Below are 20771 nucleotides of genomic sequence, written 5' to 3'. Positions count from 1 at the left end.
TGAATCCTATTTCCTGGTTTGTCATCTGTCTAATCATCCCGTATGGCAATGAGATGTGCCTTGACATTAGCAGATCATGTGACAGTAACCACGCCTCTTGTTCTTACCAATGACACGTCCTACATTACAAAGCTCCAATACAGTATGTAACAAACAGCAACTGAATATCTAAACAGATTTGCCACTGGGTGCAATGGTAGGCTAATAACTTCAGAATAAGGCAGTTTTAATAGATTGTGGTATTTGGGAAAAGTGATATAAATGCAATATCAGTTGGGCGGGATACATAATTATTAGTGGCACAACCTCTTTAAGATACAGAAAGCCCTATCTTAGGCTCCCCAACTCTCAATATTCGAAATTATAATATATATGATGTACAGTATGATATTTTTGTAACTTGCAATATTGGTGTACTTTAAGTTTATTAATTATGACTCAGCAAATACTGTCAATGCCTGATGAATATACAGTATATGGGATGACAATCTGAATTATCAGCTTTCTTTTTTTTTACATAAAAAAATACAACAGAAACTGTTTGACAAAATCACTTTTGTTTTTCTTTAATGATCTAAAAATGTAATTGAATTTCATTTTAGTAAACCACTATGGAAGAGTGCAAAATTAAGGCTTTGCTGTTGTGTGTTCTGTGAGGCAGGAACAATATAAGACACTAAAATTTCTACACCACACATTTATCCAGGGAAGACTCAATAATAAATCGCTATTTCATTCCCATCAGTAATTCCATTATTGAACTGTCAAATTTAGGACAGACTGGGATTTCTGAAGCTGCATCTTCACATCCAAGGTTCCCATCCTGTCCAGACTCTGCCAAGGATATTAGGGTCTGTAGCCTGATCGATAAGACATTTTACTTGAATCTCCTCAGAAAGTTCATCATCAGGTACTCCAGCTCGTATATTATACGCCTTATCTCCTTTTGCAACATCACAGAAATGTTTAAACGCCTTAGACACAGCATGTCCCAATCGCAGTTCTTCACTGAAATAAATCATGTTAACATTTATTTCATGCACTAGTGAAGCTATACACCTAAGATTTGTCTCTACCAGTATCTGATCGATAGGGGCAGGGCTCCAGATGGCCAAAATGGTAGCAAATGCGACCTAGAATTGCTAAATGGCGACAAGACTTTGTAGTCTTGTCGCCATTTGCGCCTAGACCCTCCGCTGCTCTGCTGCTTTCACAAACTGACATGGCAGGCGCTGCTGTCAGCGTGTGCCATGTTCTTCTCAACACAGCACAGGGGAGAAGGAGGCAGTCCCTCCCCCCTGTGCCGCTGCCACCAATGGGCTGATAGCAGGGAGGAGGAGGGGAGGGGCTGTGGCCACTGCGCCACCAATGAATATTGTTTATGCTTAATACAAACGCAGGCTGCGCTGCCGAACATATCCCATACCCGGCACCCAGCCTCTATGACTGTGCGCTGCGATCCGCCGCTATTAACCCCTCAGGAGCCTGTGTTTGTATTAAGCATAAACAAACCCCCCCCCCCCCCCCCCCCGCCCCCAAGTACTATAATCATTGGTGGTGCAGTGCGCCCCCAAGTATTATCATTGGTGGTGCAGTGGCAGTTCATATCGGAGCCCCAGCAGTGGAATCCTGGGGCTCCGATCGGTTACCATGGCAGGCAGGACGCTATTGAAGCCCTGGCTGCCATAGTCTGCTCCCTGCTGCTGTGTGCACAGAGCAGCAGGGAGAGTGAGAAGTCCTATTCACCCTGATAGAGCTCTATCAGGGTGAATAGCACAAGGGATGGAAGATCCCAGGTTCTAGCCCCTAAGGGGTTAAATAGGTATTAACTAAAAAGGGAAAAAAAAAAATATTACAAAAAACAACAAAATATTACGTTTGAATCACCCCCTTGCCCAATTTTACATATAAAAAAAAAAAAATTACATATCGCCACGCCCGAAAAAGTGCAAACTATTAAAATATTTAAAAATATCTCCTATGCGGTGAAAGCAGTAACAGAAAAAAAACAAAAAAAAACGTGCAATTTGCCATTTTATTGTCACCTTCTCCAGACAAAAATTTGGTTAAGACTGTACTATTGGTCCAGACGTTCCATAAAATGTGGAATGCACGCAGATTTTTTGGGGTTTTATTTTTTTCACGTGGTATTGAGTATCGCAATACTTTTTTATGGTATCGAAATAGAGTAAAAATTTGGGTATCGTGACAACCCTAGGTAAGACGTGATTTTTTTTTTTATTATACCATAATTATATGTATTTTAAATTTGGCAACTAAAAATTTTAATTTGTCTTCTAAATTTTTCAGGTTAGGAGTCAATGGCTCCTTGATATATATACACTGCTCAAAAAAATAAAGGGAACACTTAAACAACACAATGTAACTCCACGTCAATCACACTTCTGTGAAATCAAACTGTCCACTTAGGAAGCAACACTGAGTGACAATCAATTTCACATGCTGTTGTGCAAATGGAATAGACAACAGGTGGAAATTATAGGCAATTAGCAAGACACCCCCAATAAAGGAGTGGTTCTGCAGGTGGTGACCACAGACCACTTCTCAGTTCCTATGCTTCCGGGCTGATGTTTTGGTCACTTTTGAATGCTGGCGGTGCTTTCACTCTAGTGGTAGCATTTGACGGAGTCTACAACCCACACAAGTGGCTCAGGTAGTGCAACTTATCCAGGATGGCACATCAATGCGAGCTGTGGCAAGAAGGTGCTGTGTCTGTCAGCGTAGTGTCCAGAGCATGGAGGCGCTACCAGGAGACAGGCCAGTACATTAGGAGATGTGGAGGAGGCCGTAGGAGGGCAACAACCGAGCAGCAGGACCACTACCTCCGCCTTTGTGCAAGGAGGAACAGCAGGAGCACTGCCAGAGCCCTGCAAAATGACCTCCAGCAGGCCACAAATGTGCATGTGTCTGCCCAGACTCCATGAGGGTGATATGAGGGCCTGACGTCCACAGGTGGGGGTTGGGCTTACATTTGCCAGAGAACACCAAGATTGGCAAATTCGCCACTGGCGCCCTGTGCTCTTCACAGATGAAAGCAGGTTCACACTGAGCACATGTGACAGAGTCTGGAGACGCCGTGGAGAACGTTCTGCTGCCTGCAACATCCTCCAGCATGACCGGTTTGGCATTGGGTCAGTAATGGTGTGGGGTGGCATTCTTTGGAGGGCCGCACAGCCCTCCATGTGCTTGCCAGAGGTAGCCTGACTGCCATTAGGTACCGAGATGAGATCCTCAGACCCCTTGTGAGACCATATGCTGGTGCGGTTGGCCCTGGGTTCCTCCTAATGCAAGACAATGCTAGACCTCATGTGGCTGGAGTGTGTCAGAAGTTCCTGCAAGACGAAGGCATTGATGCTATGGACTGGCCCACCCGTTCCCCAGACCTGAATCCAATTGAGCACATCTGGGACATCATGTCTCGCTCTATCCACCAACGTCACGTTGCACCACAGACACAGGCTCCTGAGGGGTTAATAGCGGAGAGGAGATCCCTCAGGAGACCGTCCGCCACCTCATCAGGAGCATGCACAGGCGTTGTAGGGAGGTCATACAGGCACGTGGAGGCCACACACACTACTGAGCCTCATTTTGACTTGTTTTAAGGACATTACATCAAAGTTGGATCAGCCTGTAGTGTGTTTTTCCACTTTAATTTTGAGTGTGACTCCAAATCCAGACCTCCATGGGTTGAAAAATTTGATTTCCATTTTTAAATTTTTGCGTGATTTTTTTGTCAGCACACTCAACTATGTAAAGAACAAAGTATTTCAGAAGAATATTTAATTAACTCAGATCTAGGATGTGTTATTTTTGTGTTCCCTATTTTTTTGAGCAGTGTATTTTTTTTTATATCTGGAGCCCTGAGGGGTTCAACAGAGGAGCAGAATAATGGAATTACATAGCTGGACCCCCTCTGGCTATAATGGGATCCGTCAGGTTTCCAGCATAAATGCTGGGCAAATACTGCTGAATGCAGCAGTATCTGTCTGGCAGAAAGTCGGCATTGCATTACAGCCAATGCGGATATGGCGGTGCAGATATGGTAATTCCAGTAGTCTGTTGGAACAGACTACCGGAATGTCTAAACAGCAATGTGAACAGAGGTAGATGATACACCCTGCGTTAACACTTACCATGTGATTATTGCAGGATTTACACCAGATAACTTCCGTTTTGCACATGTTACTTTCTGCATAGGATACCAGTCCTGTGAGGTAGTGTTTACGTCTTTTACCCAGTCTCCTCTCTTTTTCAATTGCTTTGCTTCAAAATTCTGCATAACAATTTATTTTAGTACATAAATGGCAAGAATGAATTTACATTTTTATACTATCAAAATAACCCCATAAATATAGAGGGTGAAAAAAGGTCTAGAAATCTATGCCATGGGTGCGACAGACAAACAGCTAGTTCCACACTCTGGTCCAGATTTACTAATACTGTTGTACTTTGATTCATATCCTTATATAGTGCAGAATTGTAATGTTGGACAAAATTACTATTCTAGATAGTAACCAAATAACGTAACGACCTGTGCAGGACCACTAGGCAGCTCCAACTGACGCCACACAGGTGCTGGCACATTTAGCGAGCAAGGTTCTCTTGTACCTGGGTGACGTATTTAGGAGCGCCCGGCGGTCACGCACTAGCATTTCAAGAGAAAGAGTGTTGCACTACCTGTGACCCATCTATGCCCCCTCTCCTCAAGCAGTTTGGATTGCAAGTCTCAAGACAGTGGAGATAGGAGCCAAAACGAAGTTCAATGCAAGTATTCTTGGTCTATGACATGTAACAGCCTTATACTACCTGTAATACCACAGTGGTGGTAGAGTGGTTACTCTACTGGTGTATTTTTTTTTACGCTGTTGGAAAAGTATTATGTACTGCACCGTGCGGTATTTATATGGGGCTATTGGGGGTGTATTTTTCACTGCGGCATTCATGTGGCACTGCTGGGGAGGTATTCTGTGCTGCATTGTCAAGGAATTTGGAAGTGTAATACAGGAGCTGTGTGACAATATACAGCATGGTGATCAAGTGAAGCAGCTGCTAACAGAGGCGGATTGGGCATATACCCTACAGGTGGCCCCTGGTGCCACCTGAGCCCTCTTCACAGATGCTGGCCTGGTACAATAACGATCGGATGCTCACAGCATTAATTTATGCTAGGAGCACCAGGTACATGTGCACTTGGCCAGCAGCCGCAGGTCCCTCCTGAATTCAACTGTACCACCATCCTGATGGTCATAGGGCAGTATTTTATGCTTTGGTATTTGGTTTTGCTGGGGCGGTATTTTGTGCTGTGGTATTGCTGGTCCCACCTACTTCTTTTGTCCTGCCTGCTTGTGGCTTGTGTTGACCCTGCCTACTTTTGTTTCCCTACCTTCTGTCAGTTCAGACTCGCCTACAACTTTGGGCCACTTCAAGTTCCCAATCCGCCCTTGGCTGCTATAATCTAACATCTATTGTATGTCTAGTGACCACAGTGAGCTTCCAAGAACTTATTTAATTTCCCATTAACCAAGGCCACACTAGTGAAGTCAATCCAAATCTAGGTTTTACCTTCCAGTCTAGTGAAGGCTCCTTTACAAACACATCCATTGTACTAATGAGGAGGTCCGGGTTAGTTCGATAGGCTCGTAAAGCATGCACCATCACAGAATCAAATAATCCAGTTTCTTTCAGGGGCAACATCAGATTTATTATCTGACGTGTCAGTCGGAACGGCATTAGTTCTGGCACAAGTAAAAACTTAAAAAGAGAACAAGATTTAGAGAATAGAATGTATCACAAGCATAAACAAAAAACATCTCAATCCTTGATGTGTGCCGTAGGAATGTCTGAGTAACAATGCAAATAACATACTTGGTTCAGTAATAAATCACATATTATAGGTTTAAAACTAACAGAAAATTATTATATATATCGGCGCACATTTACATAAAAAGTAGACTCTAAATTTGTTGCATATTGTCCCCCGTTCCTCAGAATGAGGTACTCTGCATAGCATACAATTGACAAAAATACTCAAGGCTGATGTATATTTTCCCCAGTATTTTAAAGAGGACCTTTCACCGCTCCTGATGTGCCTGTTTTAATAGTTTCATGCATTCCCTATGAAATAACAATTCTGGAGTCTTATGGCTCCATGTTGTACCATTCCTTTATTATTTCTACTAGAAGTTATGAATGAATTGCTATTAGGGTACAGAGGGGAGGTTTCCAGTTGGGGGGGGGGGGGGGGGGGGTGTGTACCTGCATAGTCTGACTCTATCCAATCAGTGCTGCCATTTTCAGACTGTACAGGTACACCCCCCCCCTGTACCCTTACTGAAGGCTAAAAGCAATTCATTCATAACTTCTAGTAGAAATAATAAAGGAATGGCACAACATAGTTCTGGAGAATCTATTACATGGGGAATGCATGAAGCTATTAAAACAGGCATGTCAGGAGTGGTGTAAGGACCTCTTTAAGGGAAAAACCGCATGAAACAATAATAAATGTGCATAATCATCATATGGTGTTTAGCTATGGCTATTAAAGTGTCCTTCGATTGCATACAGAACACAATGTAATATGGCAGATCCCTAATTCACGGATGAAATGTCTCCAGTATTCACCATCACCACTATTCACACCATGTAGAAAAACAGATTTATGCAGATCCGTATAGCAAACAACGATCCCCAGACATGGCTTGTGATGAAATTGTACAACGGATGGATGGATCTAATGACCCATAAAACGCTGCCTTCTCTGCCGGAGACCACACTGCATGGAGCAGGAGGAAATGTGTAGACTGCCTTCCAAAGGGTGTGGTTTATTATACTTACATTTAGTAGTAAAACATATAATACACACGTCACTACCTCAAAAGAAGCCGAGAACAGGGCAAAATCTAGTGGCAATTTTATTGTGTAGGATATGCATTTGTTTTTACTACTAAGGGTCCATTCACACGTCTGCAAAATGGGTCTGCATCCGTTCCGCAACGGGTGCAGACCCATTAATTTTCAATGGGGCCAGAATGTGCTGTCCGCATCCGCAGATCCGCACTTCCGTTTCCGCCAAAAAATAGAACATGTCCTATTCTTGTCTGCAATTGCGGACAAGATTAGGCATTTTCTATTATAGTGCCGGCGATGTGTGGTCCGTAAATTGCGGAATGCACATTGCCGGTGTCCGTGTTTTGCGGATCCGCAAAACACTTATGGACGTGTGAATGGACCCTAAATAGGAGTATAAATAAACCACTTTTTGCCCATTGGAATGCAGTCTACACTACTCCTCCTGCTCCTTGTAGTGTGATCTGCGGTGAAAGCAGCATGTTATAGGTCACTGGATTCATCCTTCTGTTGTACAATGTCATCACAAGCCATGTCTGGGATCGCTGTTTGCTACCAAGGGGAATAAGCCGTTCGGATCTGCATGAATTGGTTTTTCTACATGTTGGAAATAATGGTGATTGCGAGTACTAGGGATGTTTCATCCTGGAATTAGGGGGTAACAACTACAGCATTTTGGGGTTATTTAAAAAAAACTGGTGTAAAGCAGAACTGGCTTAGTTGCCCATAGCAACCAGATTCCTCCATCTCCAACAGAGCTGTTCAAAATGAAAGTTTAAATCTGATTGGTTGCTATGGGCAACTAAGCCAGTTCTACTTTACACCAGTTTGATAAAGGACCCCCTTTATCTACATTATCCAAGAATGCTTGGACTGCTTTTCTTTTTCCGGTTTAGGTTCCCACGTATACATTGCTGCAAGGTGTGCCTGTAATATATGTAGCAGACCTGAATTTGCAACTTATTCCTCCTCGAATTTTTTTCGAGTGCTACACGAGTAGTGATCTCAATTATTAGTCCCAGGCTATGAGCTGTGCGCTACGATTGGCCAGCATTGCAGCAAGGGACAACCATAATACAAAAACTCCGCCCCGTACAACAGAGGGAGCTGCACACACCGGGCGAACGGAGCGGCGCCCAGACATACTAGTAAGTGCAGGTGGACCCCTGGGCGCCGCTCTGCCCACTGATATAGTTAGTTTTTAAACTAGTGAAAGGTCCTCTTTAAGTTTAACTTTAGTACAACCATAGTAACACATCATTATATCAAGAAAAGCTCTACTAAATTACAAACTCGGCTCTACTACATGTGTATTTACATTTAGAGCAATGAACTCCTAGTTGGAACTTGCTCAAATACAACTGAAAGTCTCAGAATGAAGTTACCTGGGTTGCAGTGCCAAAAGCATGACCAAAGTCGATACCAATCATTCCTCCAGTCTCCATATTGACCATGAAATTGCTCAGGTGACGATCTCCAATGCCAAGGATCCAATGACTTATACACAGCAAAGCATGAGACCGGATAAAATGGGAGCGCAGAGCCAGAAATGCTTCAGGGGTTGCGCTCATCTTAACAAAGGCCCTCCTAGAATGTACGTGACAAATTTAATGTGTACACAATCCAGTCAGTGGTTGGAAACCATAGGTGTATAGCAATGATTACTGGTAAACACCAATAACTAAAATACATCTCCTCTATACACTTCTCAAGAGGTCACTGCGAGAACTGCAACAAGTGGGTTATGGAAACATACACTAAAAGGAGATTTTTGGTGAAACTCTTTTTCTCGTCTTTTCCATTTGGGGAAACAGACCATGGGTATAGCCTAGGTCATTACTAGGAGGAGACACTATGTAAATAAGAAAAAGAGCGCTCCTCCTCCACGGGCTATACCCCCATACTCCACCGAGAGGACCCAGTGCATGCAAAAGCAGTAGGAGAAGGAGACAAAAAAACTAGAGAGACCAGAACAAAGGAATACCGCCATCGGACCGTTAACCATGAGGTCCCGAAGAACTAAACCAACCCCTCCTGCAACAGGCAAGAATGGGTGGGAGCTGTGTCCCCCAATGGAAAAGACGAGAAAAAGATTTTACAGGTAGGTTTCACAAAAAATCTCCTTTTCTCGCACATTCCATTGGGGGACACAGACCATGGGACGTCCCAGAGCAGTCCATGGAGTGGGAAAAAGATCAGCACCTCCAGGGGGAAACGCCCAGCGGTCAAACACGAACCACCGCCTGCAATACCTTGCGCCCAAGGGCAGCATCAGCCGATGCCAAAGAGTGCAGTTGGTAAAACTTTGTAAAGGTATGTAAAGACGACCAGGTGGCCGCCTTACAAATTTGAGATGCCGAGGCGCGATTCCGCCTAGCCCAGGAGGCCCCCACCGCCCTGGTGGAGTGTGCGGTAACCCCAGCTGGGGGAACCCTGCCACGGGAACGATAGGCCGTGGCAATAGCAGACCGAATCCACCGAGCCACTAGAAGCCGCCAGACCCTTACGAGGCCCTTCGGGAATCACGAAAAGGGAGTCCGTACGGCGGAAAGGGGCAGTAACTGAAAGGTACACCCGCATAGCACGGACAACGTCCAGGGAATGGAGAGCGCGCTCCTTGCGGTTCGCCGGGGATGGACAAAAAGAGGGCAGGACTATATCTTCATTAAGGTGGAAGGCGGAGAGCACCTTGGGTAAAAGGGAAGGGACCAGGCGTAGCACTGCCTTATCCTGGTGGAATACCAAAAAGGGCTCCCTAGAGGAAAGAGCGGCCAGCTCAGACACCCTCCTGACCGAGGTGATGGCCACCAAAAAGACCACCTTCCAGGTGAGAAAACTCAAGGAGACCTCCCTCAGAGGCTCAAAGGGAGCCGCTTGGAGGGAAGACAGAACCAAATTGAGATCCCAGGGGGGCAGGGGAGGAACATACGGCGGAACCGAATGCGCCACCCCCTGTAGGAAGGTCCTCACAGGACTGAGCAGAGCCAGGGATCGCTGGAAGAAGATGGCTAGAGCAGAGACCTGACCTTTCAGGGAGCTCAGGGACATTCCCATCTCAAGGCCCGACTGGAGAAAGGAGAGGACCACCGGAACAAAGAAACGAAGGGGAAAAACGCCTAGCTTCTCACAAAAGGCAAGAAAGGCCTTCCAGGTACGATAGTATATCCGGGAGGAAACTGGTTTTCTGGCCTTGATCATGGTCTTTACGACGGAGTCCGAGAAGCCCCTCTTCTTTAGGATGGCGGTCTCAACAGCCACGCCGTTAAACGAAGTGACCGTAAATTCTGGTGGAAGAGCGGTCCTTGAGACAGTAGGTTCTCCCTGAGAGGAAGAGGCCACGGAACGTCTGCCAGCATCCGAGTGACATCAGAGAACCAGACGAGGCCAATCGGGGGCGATGAGAATGCTTGGAATCCCTTCCGTCATGATCTTGCAAAGGACCTTTGGGAGTAGAGGCAGTAGTGGAAAGACAGAGGAGGGGGAAGTCTTGCCACGGAGACACCAGCGCGTCCACCCCGTACGCCTCCGGATACAGAGCACGGGCCAGGAACGTGGGAACCTTGTTGTTGAGCCTGGACGCCATCAGGTCCACGTCCCGACGGCCCCAACGGCGACAGACGTCCTCGAAGACCTCCGGATGTCCTCGACCAGACCCCCTGAACCGTCCGGGCCTGGAGAACGCCACCCCAACCCAGGAGACTGGCCAGGAGATCGGAAGGAAGGACCTCCCTGAAGTCAGGTTCTGAGGGGACAGCCACCAAGGGAGTTCTACACGAACCCGAGGAGGCAGGGGGACCCGAGTCCAGACCGCACGATGTCCTGTCCCAAAAGAACAGGATCGCCCGCTGCAGAGGCCGAGTGTGAAACTGGGTAAAGGGGACGGCCTCGAAGGAGGCCACCATAAGTCCCAGAACCTTCATGCACTCCCGGATGGAGAGACGTCGGGAGTGCAGGAGGCGAGACGCCGACTCCTGTATCCGAGAGGACTTGGGATCTGGAAGGTATATCCGAGCTGCCGTGGTGTCCATAATCATCCCTAGGAAGGTCACTCTCTGAGAGGGGTGAAGAGAGGACTTCTGGAAATTTATCAGCCAGTCGAACTGTTCCAGAGTCTGAACAGTGATTCGGACGCTGTCCTTGGCCTGGGGAAGGGAGGGAGCCTTTAGCAGTATGTCGTCCAGGTAGGGCAACAGAGATATGCCCCTGGTACGGAGAAGCGCCAAGATCTTCGTGAATACCCGAGGGGCTGTCGCCAGCCCAAAGGGAAGGGCGACAAACTGGTAATGATGTCCGCTGACAGAAAAGCGCAGGAATCGGTGTTAAAATTCAGCGATAGGGACATGCAGATAGGCGTCTTGAATGTCCACAGACGCGGGGAACTCCCCTGGAAAAAAAGAAGCAATAAAACGGAGCGGAGGGATTCCATCCAGAACCTCCGCACCCACAGGGACCTGTTTAATAGCTTCAGGTCTAGGACCGGACGCACCGATCCCTCCTTCTTTGGCACAACGAATAGGTTGGAGTAGAAACCTGCGCCTTGTTCCTCTAGGAGGACTGGGACAATCACTCCCCTGTCCAAAAGGGAAGAGACCGTTTGCAAAAGGGCCGAGGCCCGAACCGGATCCCCCGGAACCCGAGAAGAGAAGAAACGCTCTGGAGGCCTGGAAGCGAATTCTATTTATTTTTTTCCGGAGGTTACAATTTCCAGGGCCCAGGTGTCCCGGATGTGAGCTCTCCAAACCTGTTGAAAGGAGAGCAGTCAGCCCCCCACCGCAAGAGGTGGGGGCGCCCCTTCAGGCGGAGGACTGCTTGGGGGCCGCGGGCGGGCTGATTGTGCCCCCGGGCGCCAGGAAGGTTGGGGCTTAAAGGCAGGCTTCTTGTGGGAGTCCTGAGAGCCACCCGGGAAGGGGGCCGCCGCAGACCGTGAAGAGGGGAAGCGACGAAAGGACTGGTTCCTAGAACCGGAGGACCTGGCTCCGAAGGTGCGCTTGGATCTAGATTGGGGCAGGTTGGTACTCTTGCCTCCTGTCGTGTCCGAGATGATCTCATCCAGCTTAGCACCAAAAAGCCTGGAACCCGCAAAGGGGAGGTTAGTGAGGGTACGCTTGGAGGAAAAGTCAGCGTCCTAAACCTTCAACCAGACGTCTCTGCGCTGAGTGACCGAGAGGGCCAAAACATGCGCAAAGATAATGCTAACATCAAAGGAAGCTTCACAGAGGAACTTCGTCGCCTATGACATCTGGAGCATAAAGTTCAAGGTGTCCGCAGAGGCAACCTGCTCCGCGAGGTCCTGATGGTGGCGCTGCAACCATACCGAAAGCGCTCTGGATACCTAGGCCGAGGCGAAAGCGGGCCGCAGGCCTGTGCCTGCCAGAGTGAAGATGGCTTTGGAAAGAGAATCAAAACGACTGTCAAAAGAGTCCCGTAGAGAGGAACCGTCCAAGACAGGTATGGCCGTATTCTTAGCCAATCTGGCCACCGGTGGGTCGACCTTAGGAGGGGAAGACCACTGCTGCATATTTTCTGCCGGAAATGGATAAAGAGTATCCATGCGTTTCGTGGCAGAAAATCAGTGATTAGGGCGGTCCCAGGCCTTAGAAAGGACGTTGTCGAATTCGCCATGGATGGGGAATACAACCGTTTGTGGTTTCCTAGAATGGAAAAGAGGGAATTCCTGGCTACTAGTGGAAGGAGATTCCCCCTGGATATCAAAAGTGTCCCGGACCGCCGCCACCAAGTCTGCCACCATGGTGGACAGCTTGGGCGAGGGTTCCAGCTCTGTGTCCTCGTCCGAGCTGGATCGTTCCCCTTCCGACCTATGGTCCCTGCGAGGAGGGGAAGTGTCTGAACGTGCCTCCAGGCGAGGAGGGGAAGCAGAGTCATCCAAGGAGGGATGCTGCTGCGTGCGCTGCCTCTTAGCGGCCGAGCGTCCTCTGTGGGAACCACTGGGAGGTGGAGTGGTGTTAGCCACAGGATCCGTGGTCGCCATGCGTTCCATGAAGGCCATTGCGGCCCGAGACTTGGGCTAAATCAGCATCCGCCCTAGATATGGCAGAGGCCCATGCGGGTTCCGCGGGCTCCGACGGGGCGGAGAGAGGACTGGGCTGAGTGAGAGGAGGAGGGGGGAGGATGATCCTGTCCAGAGGCAAGGCAAAAGTCACAGGATCCAGTGACAGATAGTGGCAAACAGCAGACCTTACATGACCCCAGTGGGGCCTGAGGAGCCGCCTTGGATTTTTGGGGGGCCCCAGGTTTCGGCATGATAGAGACAATCCCAGAAAAGAAAAAAAGATCAGGGTCTCCTACCATTCCTGCAGCAAGCTGAGGGCTAAACAAACTATCCTACCGTGACCCGTGAGGAGCAGCCGCGGGTGAGAGAGCGCTAGACGGAATGGAAGCGCCGGAGCTGAAGAAATAGGGCTCCCCCCACCAATCGCGTCAAGGATGGCGTGAAACCCGCGCACGGGAAGTATGAAAAAAGGCGCCCCGGCGCCAAATACGGCGTAGCGGGGGTTAAGGATAGAGCCGCGGCCGCCGGAAGGGTAGGAGAACCGGGAACAGGAATCCTTCCCCCCCCTCCAACACCACCCACCCAGCGGGCCCTAAGTGTCACAAAGGGAGACAGAGGGAGGGCAGGGGGCTCTGCAGGAGTGCCGCATATACTTATCTGCGTCCTGCAGTCTTCGCCCTCTGCTCCACACCAGCGGAGGTTCACCTCTTCAGTCAGCTGGCACAAGGAGTGGCAGTGATCTGGTAGGAGGGCAGGAGTAGGTGACCCCAGATCTGGTAGGCCGCCGGAGCTGCAGGTCGAGCCCGGTTCCACTTATCTTCTTGGGGGAGGGGGGAGGTAGCCGGGGACGCCAATTCGACCCCGGCGCTCGCTCCACTGAGAGACCAGGAAAGCAAAATGCGACCCTGTGTCCTCTTGCTGAAAAAAATATATAAGAGTAGAGAGTCTTAGAAATGTCACCTCCTTATCCGACAATAAGCAAGACTGGGGTCCTCTCGGTGGAGCATGGGGGGTATAGCCCGTGGAGGAGGAGCTCTCTTTTTTATTTGCATAGTGTCTCCTCCTAGTAATGACCTAGGCTATACCCATGGTCTGTGTCCCCCAATGGAATGTGCGAGAAATATTCTGTAGCACATGCCCAGACTTGTAGAGGGTGATGCCTGCGCAGTCAGGCAGCCTTGGGCGCTGTGAGCTATCTGCACCCGAGGCTGCCTGACTGCGCAGACGCAACTCGCAAACATTACGGCAGCGCACATCCCAGAAGTGCCTGCAACAGAATTAGACTGGGGAGCACAGCGCTCACCGGGTAAGGGAAGATCATAAGTCTGGGCACTGTGGGCAAGCTGAGATTAAAAAAGGATAACCCATTTAAATGTGAAGAATCAGAAAAAAGGAGATTTTTTGTGAAACTCACCTGTAAAATCTTTTTCTCTTCTTTTCCATTGGGGGAGACAGACCATGGGTATAGCTTAGAGGTATTAGTAGGAGTGACACTATGCAAATATAAAAGAGCTCCTCCTCCTCGGGCTATACCCCCAAGCTCCACCAGGAGGAACTCAGGCGTTGCAAAAGCAGTAGGAGAAGGAGACAAGAAAAAATAATGGAAGCCATCAGACCAAGCCCATGACCATAACAGAACTGAACTGAAAACCCCTCCTGCCACAGGCAAAATGGGTGGGAGCTGTGTCCCCCAATGGAAAAGACGAGAAAAAGATTTTACAGGTGAGTTTCACAAAAAATCTCCTTTTCTCGTACATTTTTCCATTGGGGGACACAGACCATGGGACGTCCTAAAGCAGTCAATGGGGTGGGAAAAAATATCAGCACCGCCAGGAGGAACGTCAAACTGTCAAACAGGAACCACAGCCTGCAAAACCCTGCGGCCAAAGACAGCATCAGCTGAAGCCAGCGAATGCAACTGATAAAACCTCATAAAGGTATGTAAGGACGACCAGGTGGCCGCCTTACACAGCTGAGACGCAGAGGCACGATTGCGCCTTGCCCAAGAAGCTTCCACCGCCCTAGTGGAGTGAGCGGTAATCCGAGCCAGGGGAACCTTACTACGAGCGCGATAAGCCGTGGAGATAGCCGAGCGGATCCATCGCGCCACAGTGACCTTGGAGGCCGCCAGACCCTTACGAGGTTCCTCGGGAATCACAAAGAGCGAGTCTGAACGGCGGACGGAGGCGGTAGCAGTCAGATACACCCTCAGGGCCCGGACAACATCCAGGGAATGGAGAGCCCGTTCCTTGGATTGTCGGAGAAGGACAAAAGGAAGGCAGAACAAGATCCTCGTTAAGGTGGAAGGGAGAGACTACCTCGGGCAAAAAGGAGGGAACCGGACGGAGCACCACCTTATCCTGGTGAATAACCAGAAAAGGCTCCTGGCAGGAAAGTGCGGCCAGCTCAGACACCCGCCTGATGGAAGTTATGGCCACAAGAAAGACCACTTTCCAGGTGAGAAAAGTCAGGGAGACCTCTCTCAGAGGCTCGAAGGGGGCCGTCTGCAGAGCGCACAGGACCAAATTGAGATACCAAGGAGGCAAAGGGGGAACATACAGAGGAACTGAATGTGCCACCCCCTGAAGAAAAGTCCTCACAGGACCCATAAGAGCAAGGGACTTCTGAAAAAAGACGGCCAGAGCCGAAACCTGACCTTTCAGGGAGCTCAGCGACAGTGCCATCTCAAGCCCGGACTGAAGAAACGAGAGCACCATAGGGATGGAAAAACGAAGAGGAGGGAACCCCGAGTTCTCACAAAAAGTCAGGAAGGCCTTCCAGGTACGATAGTAAATCCGGGAGGAAGCCGGCTTCCTCGCACTGATTATGGTTCTAATCACCGAATCCGAGAACCCCTTCTTCGTCAGGATGGCGGTTTCAACAGCCACGCAGTTAAACGAAGAGACCGTAAATTCCGGTGGAAGAGCGGGCCCTGAGACAGTAGATCCTCTTTGTCGGGAAGAGGCCATGGGGCGTCCGCCAGCATCCGAGCCACGTCTGAGAACCATGCGCGGCGAGGCCCCATCTGTGGCAGATGTCTTCGAATACATCTGGATGCAGAGACCACTCGCCCGGATCCACCTTTTTGCGGCTTTGGAAGTCCGCTGCCCAGTTGTCTACTCCTGGAATGTATACGGCTGACAACACCGGAACGTGCGACTCCGCCCAGAGCAGAATTCTCGTCACCTCCTGCATCACCATCCGGCTGCAGGTTCCGCCTTGATGGTTGATGTAAGCCACAGCTGTGACATTGTCCGACTGAATCCTCACCGGATGGTCCGCAAGGAGAGCAGACCAATGGGAGTGGAAAACCGCCCTCAGCTCCAAAATGTTGATCGGGAGGCGAGATTCCGCCCCCGACCAAACCCGCCGAACCGTGTAAGACTGGAGAACGGCGCCCCAACCGAGGAGACTGGCATCGGTGGTGACGATCGTCCAGGAGAACGGAAGGAAAGACCTTCCCGATCTCAGGTTCATCGGGGACAGCCACCAAGGGAGAACTGCCCGAACCCGCTGAGACAGGCGGATGCGATGGTCCAGACCCCGAGAGGTCTTGTCCCAGCGGGAAAGGATCTCCTGTTGCAGCAAACGAGTGTGAAACTGAGCATATGGAACGGCCTCGAAAGAGGCTACCATAAGACCCAGGACCCGCATGCACTCCCGGATGGAGAGACCCGGGGAGTGCAACAGGTGCGACACTGCCCTCTGGATCTGGGAGGACTTGGAGACTGGAAGAAAAACTTTGGCGGCCGAGGTATCCAAAACCATCCCGAGGAAGGAGATCTTCCGAGAGAGGATTTTGGGAAGTTGATCAACCAGCCGAACTGTTCTAGAGTCTGAACCGTGATCCGGACGCAGTCCTCGGCCTGCGGAAGCGAGGATGTCTTTATAAGGATGTCGTCCAGGTAGGGCAGCACAGGAATGCCCCTGGTGCGAAGAAGGGCCATGAGCGGCGCTAGGATCTTCGTAAAGACCCGAGGGGCGGTCGCTAACCCGAAAGGGAGGGCGACAAACTGATCGTGCTGGCCACCAATGGCGAAACGCAGGAATCATTGGTGAGATTCTGCGATAGGTACATGCATATAGGCGTCTTGGATATCCACGGAAGCGAGGAACTCCCCTGGAAGAAGAGAAACAATAACGGAGCGGAGGGATTCCATTCGAAACTTCCGCACCCCCAGAAACTTGTTGAGCAGCTTCAAATCCAGGATAGGACGCACCGACCCCTCCTTCTTTGGGACTACGAACAGGTTTGAATAGAAACTTGGGCCCTGTTCCTCTGGGGGAACTGGGGTAATAACCCCCCGGTCCAGAAGGGAAGTAACTGCCATCAAGAGATCCGAGGCTCGGGCCGGATCCCCCGGAACGCGAGAAGGGAAAAAACGTTCCGGCGGCCTGGACGCAAACTCTATCTTGTAACCAGACGTTACAACTTCTAGAGCCCAGGCGTCCTGAATATGAGCCCTCCAAACCTGCTGATAAGAGAGCAGGCAGCCCCCCACCACGAGGGGGCGTCCCTTCATGCTGAAGACTGCTTGGGAGCAGCAGGTCGGGCCGACTGCGCCCTCGGGCGCCAGGAAGGCTGAGGCTTGAAGGAGAGCTTCTTGCGGGAGTCCTGTGACCCCCCGGCAGAGGAAGCAGATGACGTCCTGCTAGAAGAGAAGCGGTGAAAGGACTGGTACCGGGAACCAGAAGACCTGGTCCGAAAGGGGCGTTTGGACCTAGGTTGGGGAAGATGAGTGCTCTTGCCCCCAGTAGCGGCAGAGATGAACTCGTCCAGTTGAGCCCCAAAAAGTCTGGAACCCTTAAAGGGGAGGTTAGCAGGGGAACGCTTGGAAGAAGCGTCAGCATCCCATACTTTGAACCAGACCTCTCTGCGCTGAATGACCGAGAGGGCTGAAATGCGGGCAAAGAGGGAACCAATGTCCATTGAAGCCTCGCAGAGGAATTTGGAAGCCTGAGACATCTGGAGAACCAAGTCCAGCGTGTCAGCAGACGTATCTTGTTCCGCCAGGTTTTGGTGGTGGCGCTGCAACCAAACCGAAAGAGCTCTGGCCACCCATGCAGAGGCAAAGGCAGGTCGCAGAGATTTGCCTGCCAGTGAAAAATAGATTTGGAAAGAGAATCTAGGCACCTGTCCACAGCGTCCTGCAGAGAGGAGCCGTCCAGGACAGGGAGGGCCGTGTTCTTGGCTAACCTGGCCACCGGGGGATCCACCTTAGGGGGAGAAGACAACTTCTCCACACTGTCCCCCGGAAAAGGATAAAGAGTATCCATGCGTTTGGTGGCAGAAAACTTTTGATTAGGACGGTCCCAAGCTTTGGATAAGACCGCGGAAAATTCCTCATGAACCGGAAAGACGGCAGCCTCCGGTTTTTTGGGTGGAAAAAGGGCGAACTCCCTCCTAGTGGAAGGGGGAAAATCCCCTTGGAGATTAAAGGTGTCACGGACAGCCGCTACTAAGTCAGCCACCGGATAATTCCCCTTCGACTTGCGCTCCCTGGGGGGAAAGTCGTCTGAACATGCCTCAAGACGAGGGGGGGGGGGAAGCGGAGTCATCCGAGGAGGGATGCTGCCGCTCACGTTGCCTCTTAGTAGTCAAGCGTCCTCTGCGAGGAGACGGAGTGGTAGGCGCCACATACGTTCCATAAAGGAGAAGGCTGCCTTGGCGACTAAGGCCAAATCAGCGGCTGCACTGGACATGGCGGATGCCCAAGCGGGAGCCACAGACTCCGCAAGGACCGTGGGTGGGCTGGTCTGGACAAGAGAAGGGGGAGAAAGGTGATCCTGTCCAGGGGCAGGGCAGGAGGCACAGGTACCAGCGACAGAAAGTGGGAGCAGACACTCTATACAGGACCCTATTGGGGTCTGAGAAGAGGTCTTAACAGACTTAGGTTTAGGCATGATGGCAACCAAAAAGATCTCCTACCACCAAGGCAACAGCACAGGCTAACACCAGAGAGGAGCAGGGAAGCAGCCACCCGGCGAGAGGAGCTTCTCAACAGACGGAGGAAAGAGCCGGAGCGAAGCGCAAGGCTCCGCCCCCAGGACGCGTCATAGAAGCGCTCCACTCCTAGGGCTACTGAAGAAAATGGCCCCTGGCACCGAACGCGGCGTAGCGGGGGTTAATAAAAGTTATGGCACCCCCTGCAGGGGTGTCTGAGACCCCCGATGAAGCGAAGATCCGCCGCTGGTGTGTGCTGCTGCATTGCTGAAAGCGGGGCCGGCACCGGCGCCACTCAGAGAACATACATGCCGCATATAAATGGCGCTTGTCCTAACAAAGTCTCCACGCTGTCCGTGCCTCCAGAAGCCCCAGACAGAAGGAATACACCTAATTCCCCATTCACCCAGACGGCCCATAGGTCTTAGTGAAGAGGAGGGGAGGGAGGGAGGGGGAGGGCAGAGAGGATGCAGCCTTATACTTATCTGCTCCTGAAGTCTTCTCCCTCAGATGAATACCAGCAGGGCTCACCTCTTCAGACATCTGACTCACATGAGTTCAGTGCTCTGGATGGAGGGCAGCAGCAGGTGACCCAGGGGCTGGTGGGACGCCGGAGCTAACAGGTCGAGCCCGGATCCACTTGCCTTCTTGGGGGAAAATGGAGGCAGCCAGGCAGTGTCCGAAAGACGGCGGCGGGCACTCCACGGGGGACCAGGAAGGTGCCATGTCGACCCGAGTCCCCATCTAGAAGAAAATAACAAAAGGGAGTAGAAAAAATAAGTGTCATCCTCCTTCACCAGACACTAAGCAAAGACTGAGTTCCTCCTGGTGGAGTCTGGGGGTATAGCCCGAGGAGGAGGAGCTCTTTTATATTTGCATAGTGTCCCTCCTACTAATACCTCTAAGCTATACCCATGGTCTGTGTCCCCCAATGGAAAAAAGCACAAGAAATCTAGAACATTACCAATACTCCATGTTACCATCACTAAATATCAGATGTGTGACATGTGAATATATACTTAAAAGTCATTTTAAGCAGTAGTATATAGTATACAGGCAGTGCTTGGTATAAATGGTACACATTATGACACCAATTCACCAGGTGGTGGCAGCACACAGACACCAATATGGATGTAAAAGAAATTCATTTAGATTCATAAAATGTTTTCCTCACATCCATATTGTTGCTTGTGCACTCTCGCCACCTGCTTCTTTGTTAATTTAAGCAGCAGTCATCTGCATCACCAGGTTGTAAGATACTGCTTAACTGACTAAAAATAAAAATGTTTGATCATCGAACCTTTGGTGCTGGAGCAGAGGTTAGATGTGGTATATACAGTACCTTGAAAAAGTATTCACCCTTGACTTTTTTCGTATTTTGTTTTACATTACAGCCTTAAGTTCAATGTTTTGTTAATCTGAATTATATGTGATGCATCAGAACACAATAGTCTAAGTTGGTGAAGTGAAATGAGAAAAATATATAAATAAAACTATTGTTTAGAAATAGAAAACTGAAAATTGGCACGTGCGTATGTATTCACCCCCTTTGTTAGGAAGCCCATAAAAAGCTTTGGTGCAACCAATTACCTTCAGAAGTCACATAATTAGTGAAATGATGTCCACCTGTGTGCAATCTAAGTGTCACATGATCTGTCATTACATATACACACCTTTTTTGAAAGGCCCCAGAGGCTGCAACACCTAAGCAAGAGGCATCACTAACCATCACTAACCAAACACTGCCATGAAGACCAAGGAACTCTCCAAACAAGTAAGGGACAATGTTGTTGAGAAGTATAAGTCAGGGATAGGTTATAAAAAGATATCCAAATCTTTGATGATCCCCAGGAGCACCATCAAATCTATCATAACCAAATGGAAAGAACATGGCACAACAGCAAACCTGCCAAGAGACGGCCGCCCACCAAAACTCACGGACCGGGCAAG

General features: G+C 49.8%; 1 protein-coding gene across 1 annotated transcript in view; it reads right to left on the bottom strand.

The window, feature by feature from the left end:
• Positions 1–544: 544 nt before the first annotated feature.
• PRKDC (protein kinase, DNA-activated, catalytic subunit) overlaps positions 545–20771 on the bottom strand; it is a 448398-nt gene continuing 428171 nt past the window's right edge. The window contains 4 exon segments of the mRNA XM_040433446.1: positions 545–1008; positions 4155–4294; positions 5584–5772; positions 8253–8454. Of these exon segments, the coding sequence (XP_040289380.1) occupies positions 804–1008; positions 4155–4294; positions 5584–5772; positions 8253–8454 (736 nt within the window). The 3' untranslated portion in view covers positions 545–803.

Source organism: Bufo bufo, chromosome 5 (genome assembly GCF_905171765.1).
Source record: "Bufo bufo chromosome 5, aBufBuf1.1, whole genome shotgun sequence".
NCBI classification, from domain to species: domain Eukaryota; kingdom Metazoa; phylum Chordata; class Amphibia; order Anura; family Bufonidae; genus Bufo; species Bufo bufo.
The sequence above is the reverse complement of the archived record's forward strand: the minus strand, read 5'-3'. Positions and strand labels throughout refer to the sequence as shown.